Source organism: Lontra canadensis, unplaced genomic scaffold (genome assembly GCF_010015895.1).
Source record: "Lontra canadensis isolate GAN:19392208 unplaced genomic scaffold, GSC_riverotter_1.0 scaffold6, whole genome shotgun sequence".
In the NCBI taxonomy this organism is placed as follows: Eukaryota; Metazoa; Chordata; class Mammalia; order Carnivora; family Mustelidae; genus Lontra; species Lontra canadensis.
The window spans coordinates 20,502,347-20,519,729 of NW_022631000.1; the positions used below are offsets into that span (position 1 = coordinate 20,502,347).

A 17,383-nucleotide genomic window follows, 5' to 3' on the forward strand; every position below is an offset into this window, starting at 1 on the left:
GATTACTTCTTTAGTTGATGTAGGGTAAAAGAAAGAGAAAGCAAATTCAGAAAGCATGCCATGGAGCAGAAAAAGTATGTTATATGCTGATCCCCTGCCCTTTAAACAAATTAAACAAAGTTATTTTGACATCCTATTTGGATTATGACTGTGCCATTCTGAAGCTATCCTGAAAAATTTAAACTTAAATGTACATAAGCCTTTATCTACATAATAGGTATCTGTGTCTATAAACAGTTGTGGGAATACAAGAATAAATAAAGGTACTTATTAAAATAAAAAAGAAACATATCTCAAAAACATCAATTTTAACAAAATGAGACATAGAAGTATAGGCAAAATCACAACTGGAAAGACGTTATATGCAGAAATAGCTTTACTTCCATTTTCTACTCTTTTTGATCATTTTTCAAAATCCATGAAGTCTAAATAACATAACATTTCCTTACAAGAAAATATTTTTATGCAAATATAGTACATCATTGAAATATACCATCTGTGTTCATTGTCTAATGGGCTTTCCATTAAAGGAATTTGATGAAAATGCAATGATTTTGATAGTCTATCATAAGTTTTAAATGGCAAATATTTTTACATACAAAAGGGTTTTGCTTGTATTATAGACAAAATCTATAATGGCTCTAGTATGGATTTTCATAATTTTGTATTTCATTATGCATAGAAGTATGTATGTGTATGTGTCTTTAATTCTAAAGTAATCTTAAGACTTAAATAATTAAAATAACTATATGAGGCTAGATTTATTCATGGAGAATATGAAACAATTAGATATGGCAAGTTTACAAATAACTTTATTGCTTATATAGCAGTCAATTGTTAGGATTCAACAGATTGTTTACAAATTCAAACCTGAGATGGGTCTTAAGGGATAATAGGATTGACACACAGAGTAAGAAAAGGGTGAAGGTAAAGAGAATCAGGAATTCAAGTCTAGACAGTGTAACATAATTATTAAGATCTGTGGCATATGGGGCAAGACAGCTATGTGACCTTGAAATTTTTAATTAACTCTTTTAAATTTTAATTTCCTCATCAATTATACCTATCTCATTGTGACGTTTGTGAATATGTTAAAATGCACAGAATTCTATTTACCCTATTATGAAAAACACATTAATTACCTCATTTTTTCTTTATATTCTTTTAGTCATATTTTTGGAATTCTCATGGATGTATAGAATTTAAATATGATTTAACAAAATCCTTTTTCTTTCTTTAGGAAAAAGTCAAAGAGAAGGAAGAAAATCTGAATCTTGTAAACCAATTCTAAAAGTAGAATACAAGACTTGTAGAAACAGGTATGCATTTTTTATTTTGGGTGATACGGGAATATATATAAAAAACAGAGACAAGAATGAACTTTACTGATTATGTATTATTTAAAGTTTCATATAATTATGTAAGTATATTAATTGGCTAAATCCTCTTCACTGATAATAGCAACTTCTTTATTAATATGAGTATCTATGATATTATGATGAATATCTAATTATTTTAACTTTCTATGAATATTCAGATGAATATTATGTACATTAAATTTAACAATGTCAGATTTTTGGGCCATGTACATTATAAGTAGCAATCATTTGGTATTATTAAGCAGAAGCATAACTATTGGTACTGCATGTGAAAGAATTAAATACATAACCAAGTTTCTGTACTTCATGATTTTACATTCTGAACTTGGAAAGATTATAGTTAGAAAAATAAAAAAAGTTATATCTATTAGCTTAATATAATAGTAGTAAATTTTAAGAAATAGAAAATTAAATTGAATAATAATATATAATAAAATGTTATGTATAAATAGCAAACTTATCCTATAAATCAAGAATTTTTTTTTACTTATAATAATTATTAATGGCAATATTCTCATCCAGAATTACCGTAATTACAAATCTTGCCTAAACCTTAATTTTATTTTAATTCTAAATTCGGTAATTCTACTTTATATTACTTACATGTTCACATGGAATGTATTCTCAGTATTACAGATGTATGACACCTGCTCTTTGAAAGATTTAATAGTATAAAATTATGGCCATTTTTAATGAGTTACCTTATATATATAAACTATAATATATGGTATATATTTTGTATATAAATACACTTTATATATTTTTACAATATAATATATATATATACACACACACATATATATGTGTGTACATACACACGTGATAGATCAATAACTCCTTAGTCCAGTCGAATGTTACTAAACATAAGTAGTAAAAATGACCACAGTTTTGTAGTACTATAATTAAAGTATTAAAACATTTTAAATTTAATTATTATGGATGGAAATATTTTACATATATGTTATATATATGTGTGTGTATATTAATGTGGAAACATTTTCTATATATACATATATTATTATGTACACATATTATTAGTTATTACTACTTAGTACACACTGTGCAACTTGTTTGGTGTACTAAAATGAAAGAGAATACTGCTTGCTTTTGAATCTGTTATGGTCTAGTAGAAGAAGTAAGGTCATAAACTAGTAGTTTCCATGTAACATGTGAGGTGCTTTTATAGAGATATGCTATGAGAGCACAACAAAAGGATACCTAACCCAGCCTAGAGAGTGGGGGGAAGAGAATGGTGAAGAGAGATCAGTAAATTTCTTCTTGGGAAAGGGGATACCTGAGATGGGTCTTAAGGGATAATAGGATTGACACACAGAGTAAGAAAAGGGTGAAGGTAAAGAGAATCAGGAATTCAAGTCTAGACAGTGTAACATAATTATTAAGATCTGTGGCATATGGGGCAAGACAGCTATGTGACCTTGAAATTTTTAATTAACTCTTTTAAATTTTAATTTCCTCATCAATTATACCTATCTCATTGTGACGTTTGTGAAGAATAAGTGAAATTATGCATGAAGTGTAATGTCATAAGTTTAATGAGTGGTACATAGTGGGTTTCTTGATAAATATAAGTTATCAAAAACAAAAAAGAAATTACCATTGTCAACAAAGCCATGACATTTCACGTTGTTAAAGTTATTCCACTGATACTAATTTAATGAGTTATTCTAGTAATTAGTAACCCAATTTTGTGTAGAAATAATTCTTCAGATTTCTAATGTGAAATAATTATATATTATTGATTATAATTACTGTCATCCCACTTACTGTGCACTTTAGTACATTGTGTATGTTTGTTGTGATTACTACTATATTAGAAAAGTCACCTTTAAAAGCAGTGGTTCCACAGCTCAGAACACAAAGAGACTAAACAGCAGAGGAGCACCAAAACTGAGTACTAAAAGATATTCTGACAGCAAAATGGGCCATACCCCAGAAGTGACAATAAATAGATATATCTCTGCTCCATCTAATACACAGTAGAAACTTTGTGAAGTCAAAATGGGATGGATGTGGCAGGAGCAAGAACTTTAAGAAGAGTTCTACCAAATATGCTGCAGCAATAGGGTCTCAAAGGATTGCACAGGTAGCGGATGCAAGGGGTATGTTCTGCTTAATTCATATTAGATCAACCATTCACAAACTGGCTTTACATTTCTAGGGATAAAGAACCATTCTGCTTAGGAATCATTGGTCCCCAGTCACCTCTCTGCTTAATTAATTTATTCTATTCAAAAAAAGGAATAATGATCTCTCTACCTGCTACCACTAACATTTTCAAGTTCTCTGTAATTAATAAAAATTACTTTTTGCTTGTCTTTTAATCCCTTTCTATCATGGCCACCTATTGGTAGACTTCATGTATAAAGTTCTCTAAGCCTCAGTATATCCATGTGTTAAGTGAGATGATAGTAGTTTTCTCATTGGGGTATTATAAGGATTCAATACAATAACACAAGTAAATTTCTTCACACAATACCCAGAATATCATAAATATTCAGCAAATGTTGTTTTAGTATGTACTATATTATGTCGCATGGTTTATTGCTTAATCTTGTTGCCTTCACTGAGAAAAGAATTTAATGCTTTTTCTATATTTATTTTACAAATTATACAGTAAAATACTTTTTTCTTTTGGTGTACAATACTGTGAATTTTAACACATGTATAGATGCCTGAAATCACCACCACAATAAGAATACAGAACATTTCCATACCCCCAAAATTCTCTCCTTTTGTTCCTTATACTCATAATTTTCTCTCTGCTTCTAACCCCTGACAACCATTCATCTGTTCCCTGTCACTATAGTTTTGTCTTTTTAAGATGTTATCTAAATACAGTTATATATTATGTAACATTTTGATCCTATCTTCTTTCATTCAACATAATGCCTTTGGGATTTATCCAAGGTATTGTCAATAATCTTTAATTTAGGGGTGCCTGGGTGGCTCAGTCAGTTAAATGCCTGCGTTCAGTTCAGGTCATGATCTCAGGGTCCTGGGATGGAGTCCTGTATTGGGCTCCCTGCTCAGCGGGGAGCCTGCTTCTTCTCTCTCTGATATTCCCCCTGCTTGTGCTCTCTGGCTTTCTCTGTCAAATAAATAAAATTTTTTAAAAAATAATTTTTAATTTGTATTAATGTTTTCTTTATGTATGAAGACATTGTTAATTATATAGGCAGTTATTTCTTTTGTAATAATCCATCTGATCAGTCTACCAGGATACACTTGTAGTAAAGGTCAGTTTAGTATGGTATAGTATTTATCAAATTGTGTCCCTTTGATCACTAACTGTATTCATGGAAAATTAGGAATCTATAATCAAATACATTTGAGAGATCTAAGATATTCTGGGTTATATGAAAGTAAATTGGATTCTTTACTGTATAGCTTCTTAGAATCTTTGCTATATGGCCTGAAATATAAAATTTCAAAAGGGAGATATGGTTTGTTAGTGTTTGTCAAATTTGAAATTAAAAACTATTTTTCAGGGACACCTGGGTGGCTCAGGTGGTTAAGTGTCTGCCTTCAGTTCAGGTCATGATCCCAGGGTCATGGGATCAGGCCCCACATCAGGCTCCCTGCTTAGGAGCCTGCTTCTCCTTCTCCTGCTCTCCCTGCTTGTGCTCTCTCTCTCTCTCTCTCTGTCATATAAATAAATAAAACCTTTAAAAAAAAAAACAAAATTTTTTTCAGAACATTTTTAAAGTTATATTCCACAGTTTTAGAAACATTAGACTAGAAGTGAAAAACATGTACTTTGGAGTCTGGATTTCATTTTTTATCCTTCCATTCCATAGCTGCTTGCCTCTAAACAACTTCACCTGTATTAATCTCAGACTCATCTACTACAGGCAGTACAGATCACTGTTTAGGAGAATAGGCTTTGAAATCTGTCAGATATGTTTTCTTTTGGGTTTTTCGGCTTAGTTGTTATTTAACCTCATTAATAAAATGAGGGTTATACTTATAAGAACTTAATGTGATAATTAAGTATCTAATGCAATTATAGATGAGTGATTTCCTGAGCATTTTCCTGAGGAATTAACTTTTTGTTCAGTCATTCAGTAGCTTACAGAGAAGTGCATATATATTGGTAATTAACTTCAGACCCAGTGTTTTCTGATGCAGTCATAATAAAAGCAGAAAAGGTTTTGCTTTCTTCCAGTATAACAAGGACATCTTTTCCATTGTGCTTACCAAAAAAAGGAAGAATAAATTGCTTCTTATCCTATATTTGGATGAGCACTGGGAGATGAGATTAACTTTACCCCCCCTTTTACATGGAAAAAATAGATACTTATGACCTTACTAACACTTGGAGCAGATAGTTAGTTCAATATGTATGAAAAGATAATATATTCTCTAAGTCATGACATTTGTTGTAAAACAAAGCAACACAAAAATGTGCAAGAACACTTACTAATTTCATTAGAAATGACTTTTAAATCTGGAGAAGTATTAATAATATAAGCATTTATTTTATAGGAAAAAACTTGCTGCTTAGAACCACCATTACTAGGTTGGTAATTTAGTACACCAAATTACTGAAGCAAGACTAACTCACATCAACTAATACAGGACTCAAGGAAAATAAATTTCTCATATTTTTCGTATTTTGCTTACAACTCAAATATTTATGTTAAAATATTAAGACAGAATTATAAATAAAAATCAGTATAGACATTTTATATGTAGATTTTAATGGAAACTTTTTTTAAAAGCTCTTTTTGTTCTTGTTATATAGCCACCCTAATAATATTAGCAAATGCCCCATTGGGAATGTTGAGTACCATGTACAGTATGAAATGAAAGAGAGAAGGAATTATAGAGTGATTTTTAGAATCTTAGAATTTTTAAAATTAGAATTCATAATTAAAATCTCTTAGAATTAGACTCAGAATTAGAATTTAGAATCTTTAGAATTTTAGAATTTTTAGGTTCTTTAGTGAATAGATAAAAATGAATTATTTAGAGAAGCATATATTCTCAAAGAATTTGGTAAAATAATTGTCTAGTTCTTTTTAAAAAACTTTTAGAGAGTATTTTCAGTTTGATATTTACTTATTTAAAATATTCCATCAACATATTTTATTTTATATACATAAACTAGAGATATAGTATTAATTTAAGAAAAGTGAAAAATTATGACCCTATTTCATAACTTTCTGACAACTGTAGTATTTTATAGTCATCTCAGCCCTACTCAATTTATCTAATTGTATCTTGCAACTAACAGAACCTAGAAAGTTTGATGTTAGTTTTAGCAGCTAGATAGAACTGGCTGACCCAAGGAAAAATTGGGAAGAACATATTTTTTGTTCTTAGTTTTCTCCATCTTTTTATCATAACCCTTTTCCCGCAGAAACTCCATTACATAGAATTTTTATGTTACCTTCTACCATTCTGGGCTTGCTATTATCACATTTTAATTTTATATTGAAATTTGCCTCTTTTATCCCTTAGGAATTTTGGACCCCACATGCCAAATGGTTAATATGATAAATTAACGTAGTTTAATATCCTGATGGTAGTGATACAGAGTTTGGAGAATCAACTAATACATGTAGAGATGTCTTTTTGAGTCGATGAGCACCTCTATTTCCTCCCAACTTCTCTACCTTTTCCCCAACACACCTCATCACCTTTAGACTGATTCATTAGTAATTTTAATGGTGAGAATTCACAACTAGAAAAAGGGAAATGGTAGAATAGGAAGTTATTTGGGTGAGATATTTTGGACTAAGAAAGATATTTGCTGTCAAGTTGTATTGTGTATAATCCTTACCAAACTTATTCTTCATTAGTTCAGTCTTATGATATTGTATCATCTTAAAGGACTTTTCAATCTCATTAACTTTTTTTTCTATGCAGTGAACCATTCATAATATTTTCTGGTGGATTGTCTTATGACAAAGCTTGCAGAAGACCAAGTTTAACCATCATGCATGGAAAAGCTATTACAGTGCTTGAAATGGATCATCCTATTGTCGAATTTCTTACTTTATGTGAAACACCCTATCCAAATGGTAAGTAACAAATATCAATCTATTAATGTTGAAAATCATTCTTGAAGTAAGTTCCTAATAAAATTAAGCTTAAATATTTTTAGTTTTGGCAGCTGACATCCACTGTGGTACAACACTGTGAGCTACAGGTGCTGGAGCAGGTTCCGCAATTGTACCTACTTGACAAACTGGAAGTAAGACAAATGTAGTACAGCAGTGCTGGAGTTTCAGGTTCTTATATCAGGTAAGCGCTTTAAACTTTGATAAGGATGGTGGAAGCTGAGCTGGGAGGGTCCGATAGGGGTCCAGGGTGAAATCACTTGGGGAAACTGAGGTCTCCTAATAGCCTCTCCTAGACCAGCTCCACCCATCCCATTCCAACACTAATCAAAGTTAAAGCACTTACCTGATATCAGTGATCTATAACTCTGGTGGTAGTGCATCTGTTTCACATCTGGCTTTGCTTCAGATGCAACTGCAGCACCTCTGATTACTCTAGGATTGCTGATGTGTGGTTAGTGATTTATTTCTTTGAGAATAATTAGAAGAGCTTTCCAGAGGAGAGATGCATCCTAAATATAAAGATTTTTTGTAAACATAAAAACTAAACTTATGTACAAACTATATAATGGAATCTAATAATAATGAAATATTTTAGTAATAGAATCTAAAAATTGAGAAGGCTGAAACATAAAATATGAGTTTATGATTAAAACATGGTATGTGTGTATTAAAACAATGTAGTATGCATAGTATGTATGTGTGTGTTTGTGTGTGTGTGTGTGTGTGTGTGTATAACTACAATTTCAAGAGGGAACATGTATAAGAGAAAGAACACTAGACTTGGAGGCACAGTATTTGGTTTTATGATTTAGCTATGTCATTCACTAGCTAGGTGACCTTGGGTAAGTCATTTTACTTTTATGAGTTAGATTTATCATTTTTAGAAAGAGAATAATAATATTAACCCCACATGATTATTGGAAGGCCAAAATGAGCATACTCTAACTATGAAGATCTATAAATTGTTTTATTACAACTGTATTAATTGGCTTTAAATTCTTTAGTTTCATAATTAAAGCTGGGATAAATTGATATGAAATAACAATGTGGCACTTTATTTCCAAAGTTGCTGGGACAGACAAGTTACCTGTGCTGTTAATTAATCAACAAATATTTATTGGATGCTTCTATGGCCTCAGTACTACAAGGACTTATTGAGAATACAGATGAAGTATGAAACTGATCTCTGATATCAAATCACATAAAATCTAGTTGGATGAGGGAGATAATTATGACTTAAGTTTAAAAAATATAACACTTAAGTGCTGAGTTATATGAGTCAGAGTTTACATAATGTACTAACTTATAGGTAGTAAAATAGTCAATAGCTGAAATATTCTTGCAAGGCTTCATGGAAAAAGTAGGCTTTAGATAGACTTTGAAGAATGACTTGGCACTTGAAAAGGATATTGAGTAAAGGTTTAGAACTTGTAAGGTTTACTAGGAGTAAGATCAACTTAGAGAAAAAAGTGAAAGCCTTTTAGAGGTATTTGGGAATAGAAGGATTTTGAGAAAATATTAAGATGAAAGAAAGCAATGTTTTTAGTAAAATTTGCCAAAAAGTAGTTTGAATAGACACTGAAATCTTAAATTCCAGATTCCAACTTGGAGGTTTCTGTGACAATGTTTATTAAAATGGTCAGATCTGTAACACAGGGCTGCCTGTAGGAATGGAAAGAGGAAACCCACTGAACTTGGTCACCAATTAGGTTTAGAGAGCGACATGATAGATGAGTCAAAGAGAACATATTTGAAGAATAGTGGTTTCAGGGGTACCTGGGTGGTTCAATCAGTTAAGCCTCTGCCTTCAGCTTAGGTCACGATCCAGTGGTCTGGGATTGAGCCTGCTTCTCTCTCCTTCTGCCCCTGCCTCCCCCACCCCCATCTCACTCCTGCTTGCTCTCTCTCTCTCAAATGAATAAATAAAATTTAAAAAAGGAACAGTGGTTTCATATGTAATAATAGCAGTTTTTGGAAAGAGAAAAAGATGTCTGATTATAAGTCAATAGAGTTGCTTGGACAGCAGATAAAGAGAAAGAAAAGGTCTTTAATATTTATTTATGAATTATAAGAATATAGGTGTTCTTTGGAGTTATGAGAATGAATGATAAAGGAATAAAGAACAAACAAAAGACCAAAAGCTGAATTTAGGAAAACACCTCCTATAAAAGAGCTTGGAGAAAAATGTATGTGCCAGTAATAGAGGTTAATAGTGTTTGATCTCTGCAACCACATATTTTTATGTGTGTGTGTGTATATATAAGTTTCTACACATCAGTAGAGATGTTAGGATAATTTCTAATAATATTAAGTAAATTATAAATATATTGTAACTATGTCTAATCACTTCCAAGCCACAAAAATGTCTTTGTTTTTCAGAGTAGTGATAATGAGGATGGAATTCTTATTTATCAGAGCTAAGAGAAATACTTTAACTTTACTCATAAAATATAAATGTAGTTCACTATTTCTGGTTAAAACAATAATACATAAAAGTGGCAGAGAAGACCCTACAATCACTGCCCTTCTAGAAGCGACTATTTCTAAGTTTATGTATTCTCCCCAAAAGTTTATGCATATATCTATGTGTACTTATCTATGTATACATTATCTCTTTTTTGTACAAATGAGAATATATTCTATGTTATTCTGTATTACACTGTTTTTCACTTAAAGTATATTTGAGTATGATTCCATAATGGAACTTTATTCTTCTTTACAGCCACATAGTGATAAATCTTATGCATATGTTACATAAAATAAATTTATTAAGTTTTTAATATTAATAAATCATTTATGACATTTGACAAATCAATTCAACTTGTTTTTTCAAAGAACACAAATGTCTCTTATCTCAAGGGGTATTCCCTAGAGTACCTAAGCAACCATACTCAGAATTTTTCAATTTTACATTTACATTTAACTGTATCTGGTCTTTTATAAGTGTCATAAATAATGTATTTCTCTTCAGAGAAATAATAATTATGATGGAGGCTTTTACCTGTTGGGGGCTAAAGTTAAAAGACTGAGTCTGCTCAAAAATAGACCAATCTAATAAGGAAGTGATACTATTGGCATCTACTGAGCGTGTAGTCTGTCAGGCTTTGCATTAAACATCTTCATATACATCTAATATTCATAAAAGTCTAAGGTAGCTATTATTTTGCAATATCAATGGGTAAAGAAATTGAATTAATTTAATTGAGTTAATGAATTTGCCTAAGATCAAACTGTTAATAAATAATAGACACAAAATTGAACCTAATACTGACTCCTAAGGAAATCTTTTTATTCAGAGATTACTGCAGTATACCAAGTACTTCTACAAAGGTGAAACTTTTGCTACCATTATTATTTGAAAAGAAGCAATAATAATCTAAAACAGATGTATCTATCTAAAGTGACAAACAGCTATAACTACCTAAAATGATTGTGAATTTTGCTTATTCATGCCAATGTCTCAGTATTGTATTTTTAGCAGTTGCTTCCCAATGATTGCCCTAGAGAGAAGACAAAGAAAAAAAGTAATAGTATGGAACTCCAGTGTCCTTCAACTGAAAAACAAACCAACCAACCAAAACAAACAAACAAAACAAAACAAAAAACCCAAACCCTAAAAACCCTAAATTCAGAAATACTAAAATAATGTGAAAACTTAAAACAGCTCTAAGAGATAAGGGAGAAGTTTGAGAACAGATTGAGTGGCTAACAGTATGAAGACTATAAATTGTCATATAGACATAAACCCAAACAAGGGTATACTCCTCAGTTTTGAGTTTCTGTTTCTAGCTTTTTCTTGTAGCATGTGACTTCTAAATATGAATAAGTTCTATAGCCTCTCAAGGTTGTCTATAGGTTCTATAGCCTCTCAAGATGATAAAAGACCTGTGAAGGGCTGTGAAGGCCATCTTTTCCAGTTTCTCACCTAAGACTTGTATACTCTGAATAAAATTCCTACCAAATGATTGTTGAGTTTAGGATTAAATACTCTTAAAGTAACTAGTAGAAACTGCTGGAATAATGAAAACACATGAGAATTTAGAAAAATAAGGCCTGAGTTAAAGTTCCACCTTTTTAGTTAACTAGCTTTGTAAATTTGTGCTAATCTCATAACCTCTTTGGACTTCAGTTTTCTCTATGAAATGAAAAATAGTAATACCTGTTCTAGCTATTGAGAATCAAATATCATGATGTAAGACGTTTTTATAAATACTTTTTCCTTAAACTGAGAACACTTTAACTGTGCCTTTCCTTTATAAGTCTCTATTATAGATGGAAAGCAGTGTCTTCCCTGACAACAATAACTAAATCAGTGCTCTCCCAAAAGTCATTTATTACATTACCTTTGATAATTTCTTTTGATAGCTCACATTATTCTCTGAATTTATCTTATTTGTTTACTCCTTCATGGTTTGTATACATGCCTAGAATGTAAACTCCATGAGAGTAAGGACCTTGTCAATTTTATTTTCTATAAACCCTTTGTTCTGAGAATACTTGGTGGAACATATTGGAAGGAAGGAGGGGGTTACAGTTTAGGAATTTGAAAATCCTAAACTATCCTGAGATTCCCTGTCTTTTTGAGGTATATACTCTTAGGGACATATCTTTAAGTACATGTTAAATCACATTGAATTGAAATTAAATTTTTTAGTATAAGGAGTGTTGCTCTCATAGGGAGGTGAAAAATGTATCACAGCTCAGAAAGGCAGATTACTGTGTCCTTAGACCATCTCCTTGTACAGATGAAATCAGATCTAAACTAGAAGGTTATGGAAGAATAAGATAAATGTTTGTGAGAAAGAAATGACAGACTCTCTTCAAATAATCTACTATCACTGCCTCATGATTATTGAGAAATGTTTAACTCTATGCCTATTCAACTTTTCATTTTCATATTCACTATAATCTTAAATACTAAGTCTGAGAAACATAACAATATTTATTTAAAGTGCTCTTTGTTACTTATTACTTTGGCTCATATTTTGGTCTTCTGAAATCATTTAAATAACATTTGTAAGGAGATAAAGGAAATGAAAGTTCAGTGTTTTATATAATATGAAATATGAAAACTTCCACTTTTTATTTTTTACTTGTAGAATTTCAAGAACCTTATGCTGTTGTAGTACTTCTGGAGAAAGATCTCATTGTAGTTGATCTGACACAAAGCAAGTAAGTTATTCATTTACAGATTAATACTGTTTTTATACTCTATTCATTACAATTAAAATATAGGAAAATCTTATAGATAACTGACAGTATATAATAGATGGTAAATATAGATGGTAAATAAAAATGTAACACATTTTTTTAAAAGATTTTATTTATTTGATAGTGAGAAAGAGAGAGAGAGAGAACGCATGTACACGTAGGGGGAGCAGCAGGCAGAGGGAGAAGTAGGCTTCCCACTGAGCAGGGAGCCCAATGTGGGGCTAGATCCCAGGACCCTGAGATCATGACCTGAGCTGAAGGTGGACGCTTAACCGACTGAGCCACCCTGGCGCCCCCAAAATTGTAACACATTTTAAAGTCAACACCAGATGTTTAGAAAGATGCATTTGGAGACTCAAGACACATAAATTGGATCACGTGTTGCTGTTAACCTAAGCAAACACAATTGTTATGAAAATTTGTACAGTGTACTGTATGGCCATCTGCTAGACTATTGACCAAAGAAAAATGGCACATATTATTGGAGTATTGCTGCAACAATATAGAAGAGCAGGGTCTGAAGGGTAGACAAGATGGAGGTCTTCTTTCACTTTCTTTTCCTTCTTGTTATGTTGAAAGCAATGGTAACAAATATAAAATACTGCTGTTAGAGTGGCTCTCTCAACTCCACTGCATGGACAGTAAAAGTAGATGAAATTGATGAACACTGTCTTCTTGCTATACATTTTCATTGTAAATGATAGGCATGAAACTGACTTTCCTTCACTTTTTTCCTTTTTTAATTGAAGTATATTTAACAACGTTATATTAGTTTCAGGTGTACAACATATTGATTCAACAGTTCTATACATTACTCAGTGTTTACCACAATAAGTGTAATCACCATCTGTTGTTACAGTATTATTACAGTATTATTTACTATGTTCCCTATGCTGTACTTTTCATCTCTGTGACTTACATATTTCATAGCTGAAAGTTTATAGCTCTTAATCCCCTTTATTTCATCTATTAGCCCATTGTTTCCCCTTTGGCAATCACCAGCTTTTTCTCTGTATTTATGACTCTAGTATTTTTATTTCTTTGCTTGTTTTGTTTGTTAGATTCCACATGTGAGTGAAATTATATGGTATTTTTATCTGTCTGACTTCTTTCATTTAGGATAATATCTTCCAGTGCCATCCATTTTGTCACAAATGTCAATATCTCATTAGTTTTTATGGCTAAGTAATATTTGGTAGATAGATTGATAGATCAACAGATAGATATAGATTGCTTTTATATCTTGGCTAGTGGAAATAATTCCATAATAAACATAGGGTGCATACATTTTTTAATTAGTGTTTTTGTTTTCTTTGGGTAAATACCCATTAGTATGACTACTGGATCTTATGGTATTTCTATTTTTAATTCTTTGAAAAACCTCCATACTGTTTTCCATGGTGGCTATACCAATTTACATTCTACCAACAGTGCACTAAGGTTTCTTTTCCTCCACATCTTTGGCAACACTTGTTATTTCTTTTCTATTCTAGTCATTCTAACAAGTGTAAGGTGACATCTTATTGTAGTTTTGATTTGCATTTCCTAATGATTTGTGATGTTGGACATCTTATCATTGTCTATTAGCTATTTGTAGGTCTTCTTTGGAAAAAGGTCTATTCAAGTCCTCTGCCCTTTTTTAATTTTATTTTTTCATTGTTCCAAGATTCATTGTTTATGCACCACACTCAGTGCTTCATGCAATATGTGCCCTCCTTAACACCCACAACCAGGCTCACCTATCCCCCCACCTCCAGAAACCTCCATTTGTTTCTTAGAGTCCACAGTCTCTCATCTTTATCTCCCCCTCCTGATATCCCCCAAATCACTTTTCCTTTCCTTCTTCTAATGTCCTCCATGTTACTCCTTATGCTCCACAAGTAAGTGAAACCATATGATACTTGACTCTCTCTACTTAACTTATTTCACTCAGCATAATCTCCTCCAGTCCTGTCTGTGTTGATACAAAAGTTAGGTATTCATCCTTTCTAATATTCCATTGTATAAATGGCCCATATCTTCTTTATCCATTGTATATTCCATTGTATAAATGGACCATATCTTCTTTATCCATTCGTCTGTTGAAGGGCATCTTGGCTCTTTCCACAGTTTGTTGATTGTGGCCATTGCTGCTATGAACATTGGGGTACAGATGGCCCTTCTTTTCACTACATCTGTATATTTGGGGTAAATACCCAGTAGTGCAATTGCAGGGTCATAGGGTAGCTCTATTTTTAATTTCCTAAGGAATCTCCACACTGTTTTCCAAAGTGGCTGCACGAGCTTGCATTCCCGTTAACAATGTAAGAGGGTTCCCCTTTCTCCACATCCTCTCCAACACTTGTTGTTTACTGTCTTGTTAATTTTGGCCATTCTAACTGGTGTAAGGTGGTATCTCACTGTGATCTTTATTTGAATCTCCCTGATAGCCAATGACGATGAACATTTTTTTCATGTGTCTGTTAGCTATTTGTATGTCTTCTTTGGAGAAGTGTCTGCTTTTAATCAGATTATTTATAGGGGTTTTTGGTGTTGATATGTGTAAGTTTTTTATATATTTTGGATATTAACCTTTTATCAGAGATATCATTTGCAAATATCTTCTCCCATTCAGTAAGTTACCTTGTCATTTTGTTGATTGTTTTCTTCATTGTCATAAAAGCTTTTTATTTTGTTATAGTCCCAATAGTTTATTTTTGCTTTTGTTTTCTTCGCTGGAGGAGATATATCTAGAAAATTGTTTCTACAGCAGGTGTCAAAGAAATTACTGCCTATGTTTTCTTCCAAAGGTTTTATGGTTCCAGGTTTTGCGTTTAGGTCTTTAATTCGAGTTTATTTGTGTATATGGCATAAAAAGTGGTCTAATTTCACTCTTTTACATGTAGCTGTCCAGTTTTCGTAGCACCATATTTGAAGAGACTGTTTTTTTCCCTATTGTGTCTTCTTGCCTCCTTTGTTGTAGATTAATTGACCATATAAACATGGGTTTATTTCTGGACATTCTATTCTGTTCTGTTGGACTATGTTATGTGTCTGAGTTTTTTTGGATTTTTGTTTTGTTTTATTTTGTTTTTGCCAGTACTATGTTGTTCTGATTATTACAGTTTTGTAGTACATCTTGAAATCTGGAATTGTTGAGATACCTCCAGTTTTGTTCTTCTTTCTCAAGATTACTTTGGTGGGGGGCACCTGGGTAGCACAGTCAGTTAAGCATCTGACCCTTGGTGTCAGCCCATATTGTGATCTCAGGCTTGGGGGATTGAGCCTGCATGGGGCTCCATTTTCAGTGCAGAGTCTGCTTGAGATTCTCTTGCTCCCTCTGCCCCTCCCCACCAGTCTCTCTCCAATATAATAAATAAATCTTTTTAAAAGGATTGTTTTGGCTATTTGAGGTCTTTTGTGGTTCCATACAGATTTTAGGATTCTTCTAGTTTTATGAAAAATGCTGATGGTATTTTGATAGAGACTGAGTTAAATGTGAAGATTGCTTTGGGTAGTATGTACATTTTAATAATATTCTTTCAACCCATGAGCATGGAATATCTTTCCGTTTGTTTGTGTCCTCTTTCTTTCATCATGTTTTATAGTTTTCAGAGTACAAGTCTTTCATTACCTTGGTTGAGTGTATTCCAAGGTATTTTATTCTTTTTGGTGAAATTGTAAGTGGGATTATTTTTAAATTTGTCTTTCTGCTTCTTCATTATTGGTGTACAGATATGCAACAGATTTTTGTGTATTAATTATTTATCCCACAACTTTATTGAATTCATTTACCCATTCTAGTAGTTTTTTGATGGTCTTTAGGGTTTTCTATATATAGTCTCATGGCATCTGCAAATAATGACAGTTTTAATTCTCCCTTACCAGTTTGGATGTGTTTTGTTTTTCTTGTCTGAATACTGCAGCTAGGATTTCCAGTACTATGTTGAATAAAAGTGGCAGGATTGGACACCCTACTCTTCAGATCTCAGATTTTCACCATTAAGTATGATGTTAGCTGTGGGTTTTTTATTTATGACCTTTATTATGTTGAGGTATATTCCCTTTAAACTCACTTTGTTGAGAGTTTTTATGAGGAATGGATGTTGTATTTTGTCAAATGTTCTTCTGAATATATTGAGATGGTCATGTGGTTTTTATCCTCTTTCTTATTAATGTCATATATCTCATTGATGCATTTGCATATAACAACCATCCTTGTATCCCTGGAATAAATTTCACTTGATCATGTGAGTCATGCTTTTAATATATTGTTGAATGTAGTTTGCCAATATTTTGTTTGAGGATTCTGGCACCTATGTTCATCAGAGATATTGACTCATAAATTTTTTTGTAGTTCTTTGTCTACTTTTGGTATCACAGTAATGCTGGCCTCATAGAATGAATCTGGAATTTTCATTACTCTTCTATTTTTAGAATCATTTAAGAAAAGGGTTAACTCTTCTTTAAATGTTTGGTAGAAATTGTCTGTGAAGCTGTCTAGTGTAGTTTTGTTTATTGGGAGTTTTTGATTACTGAATCAATTCCATTACTAGTAACAGTTCTGTTCATATTTTCTATTTTTCTAATCAATTGTGGAAGATTATGTTTCTAGAAATTTATCCATTTTTTTCTAGGTTGTCCAATTTGTTGGCATATAATTTTTCATAATATTCTCATAATCTTTTGTATTTCTGTGGTGTTAATTATTTTTTCTTCATTTCT

At 31.9% G+C, this 17,383-nt stretch overlaps 1 protein-coding gene across 8 annotated transcripts in view; it reads left to right on the forward strand.

The window, feature by feature from the left end:
- STXBP5L (syntaxin binding protein 5 like) overlaps nt 1-17,383 on the forward strand; it is a 411,609-nt gene that overhangs the window by 232,246 nt on the left and 161,980 nt on the right. For all 8 annotated transcript variants that reach the window (XM_032852349.1, XM_032852345.1, XM_032852351.1 and 5 more), the window contains exons 10-12: nt 1,241-1,319; nt 7,272-7,426; nt 12,568-12,640. In XM_032852349.1, coding sequence (XP_032708240.1) covers nt 1,241-1,319; nt 7,272-7,426; nt 12,568-12,640 — 307 coding nt within the window. The remainder of the gene's footprint in view (nt 1-1,240; nt 1,320-7,271; nt 7,427-12,567; nt 12,641-17,383) is intronic.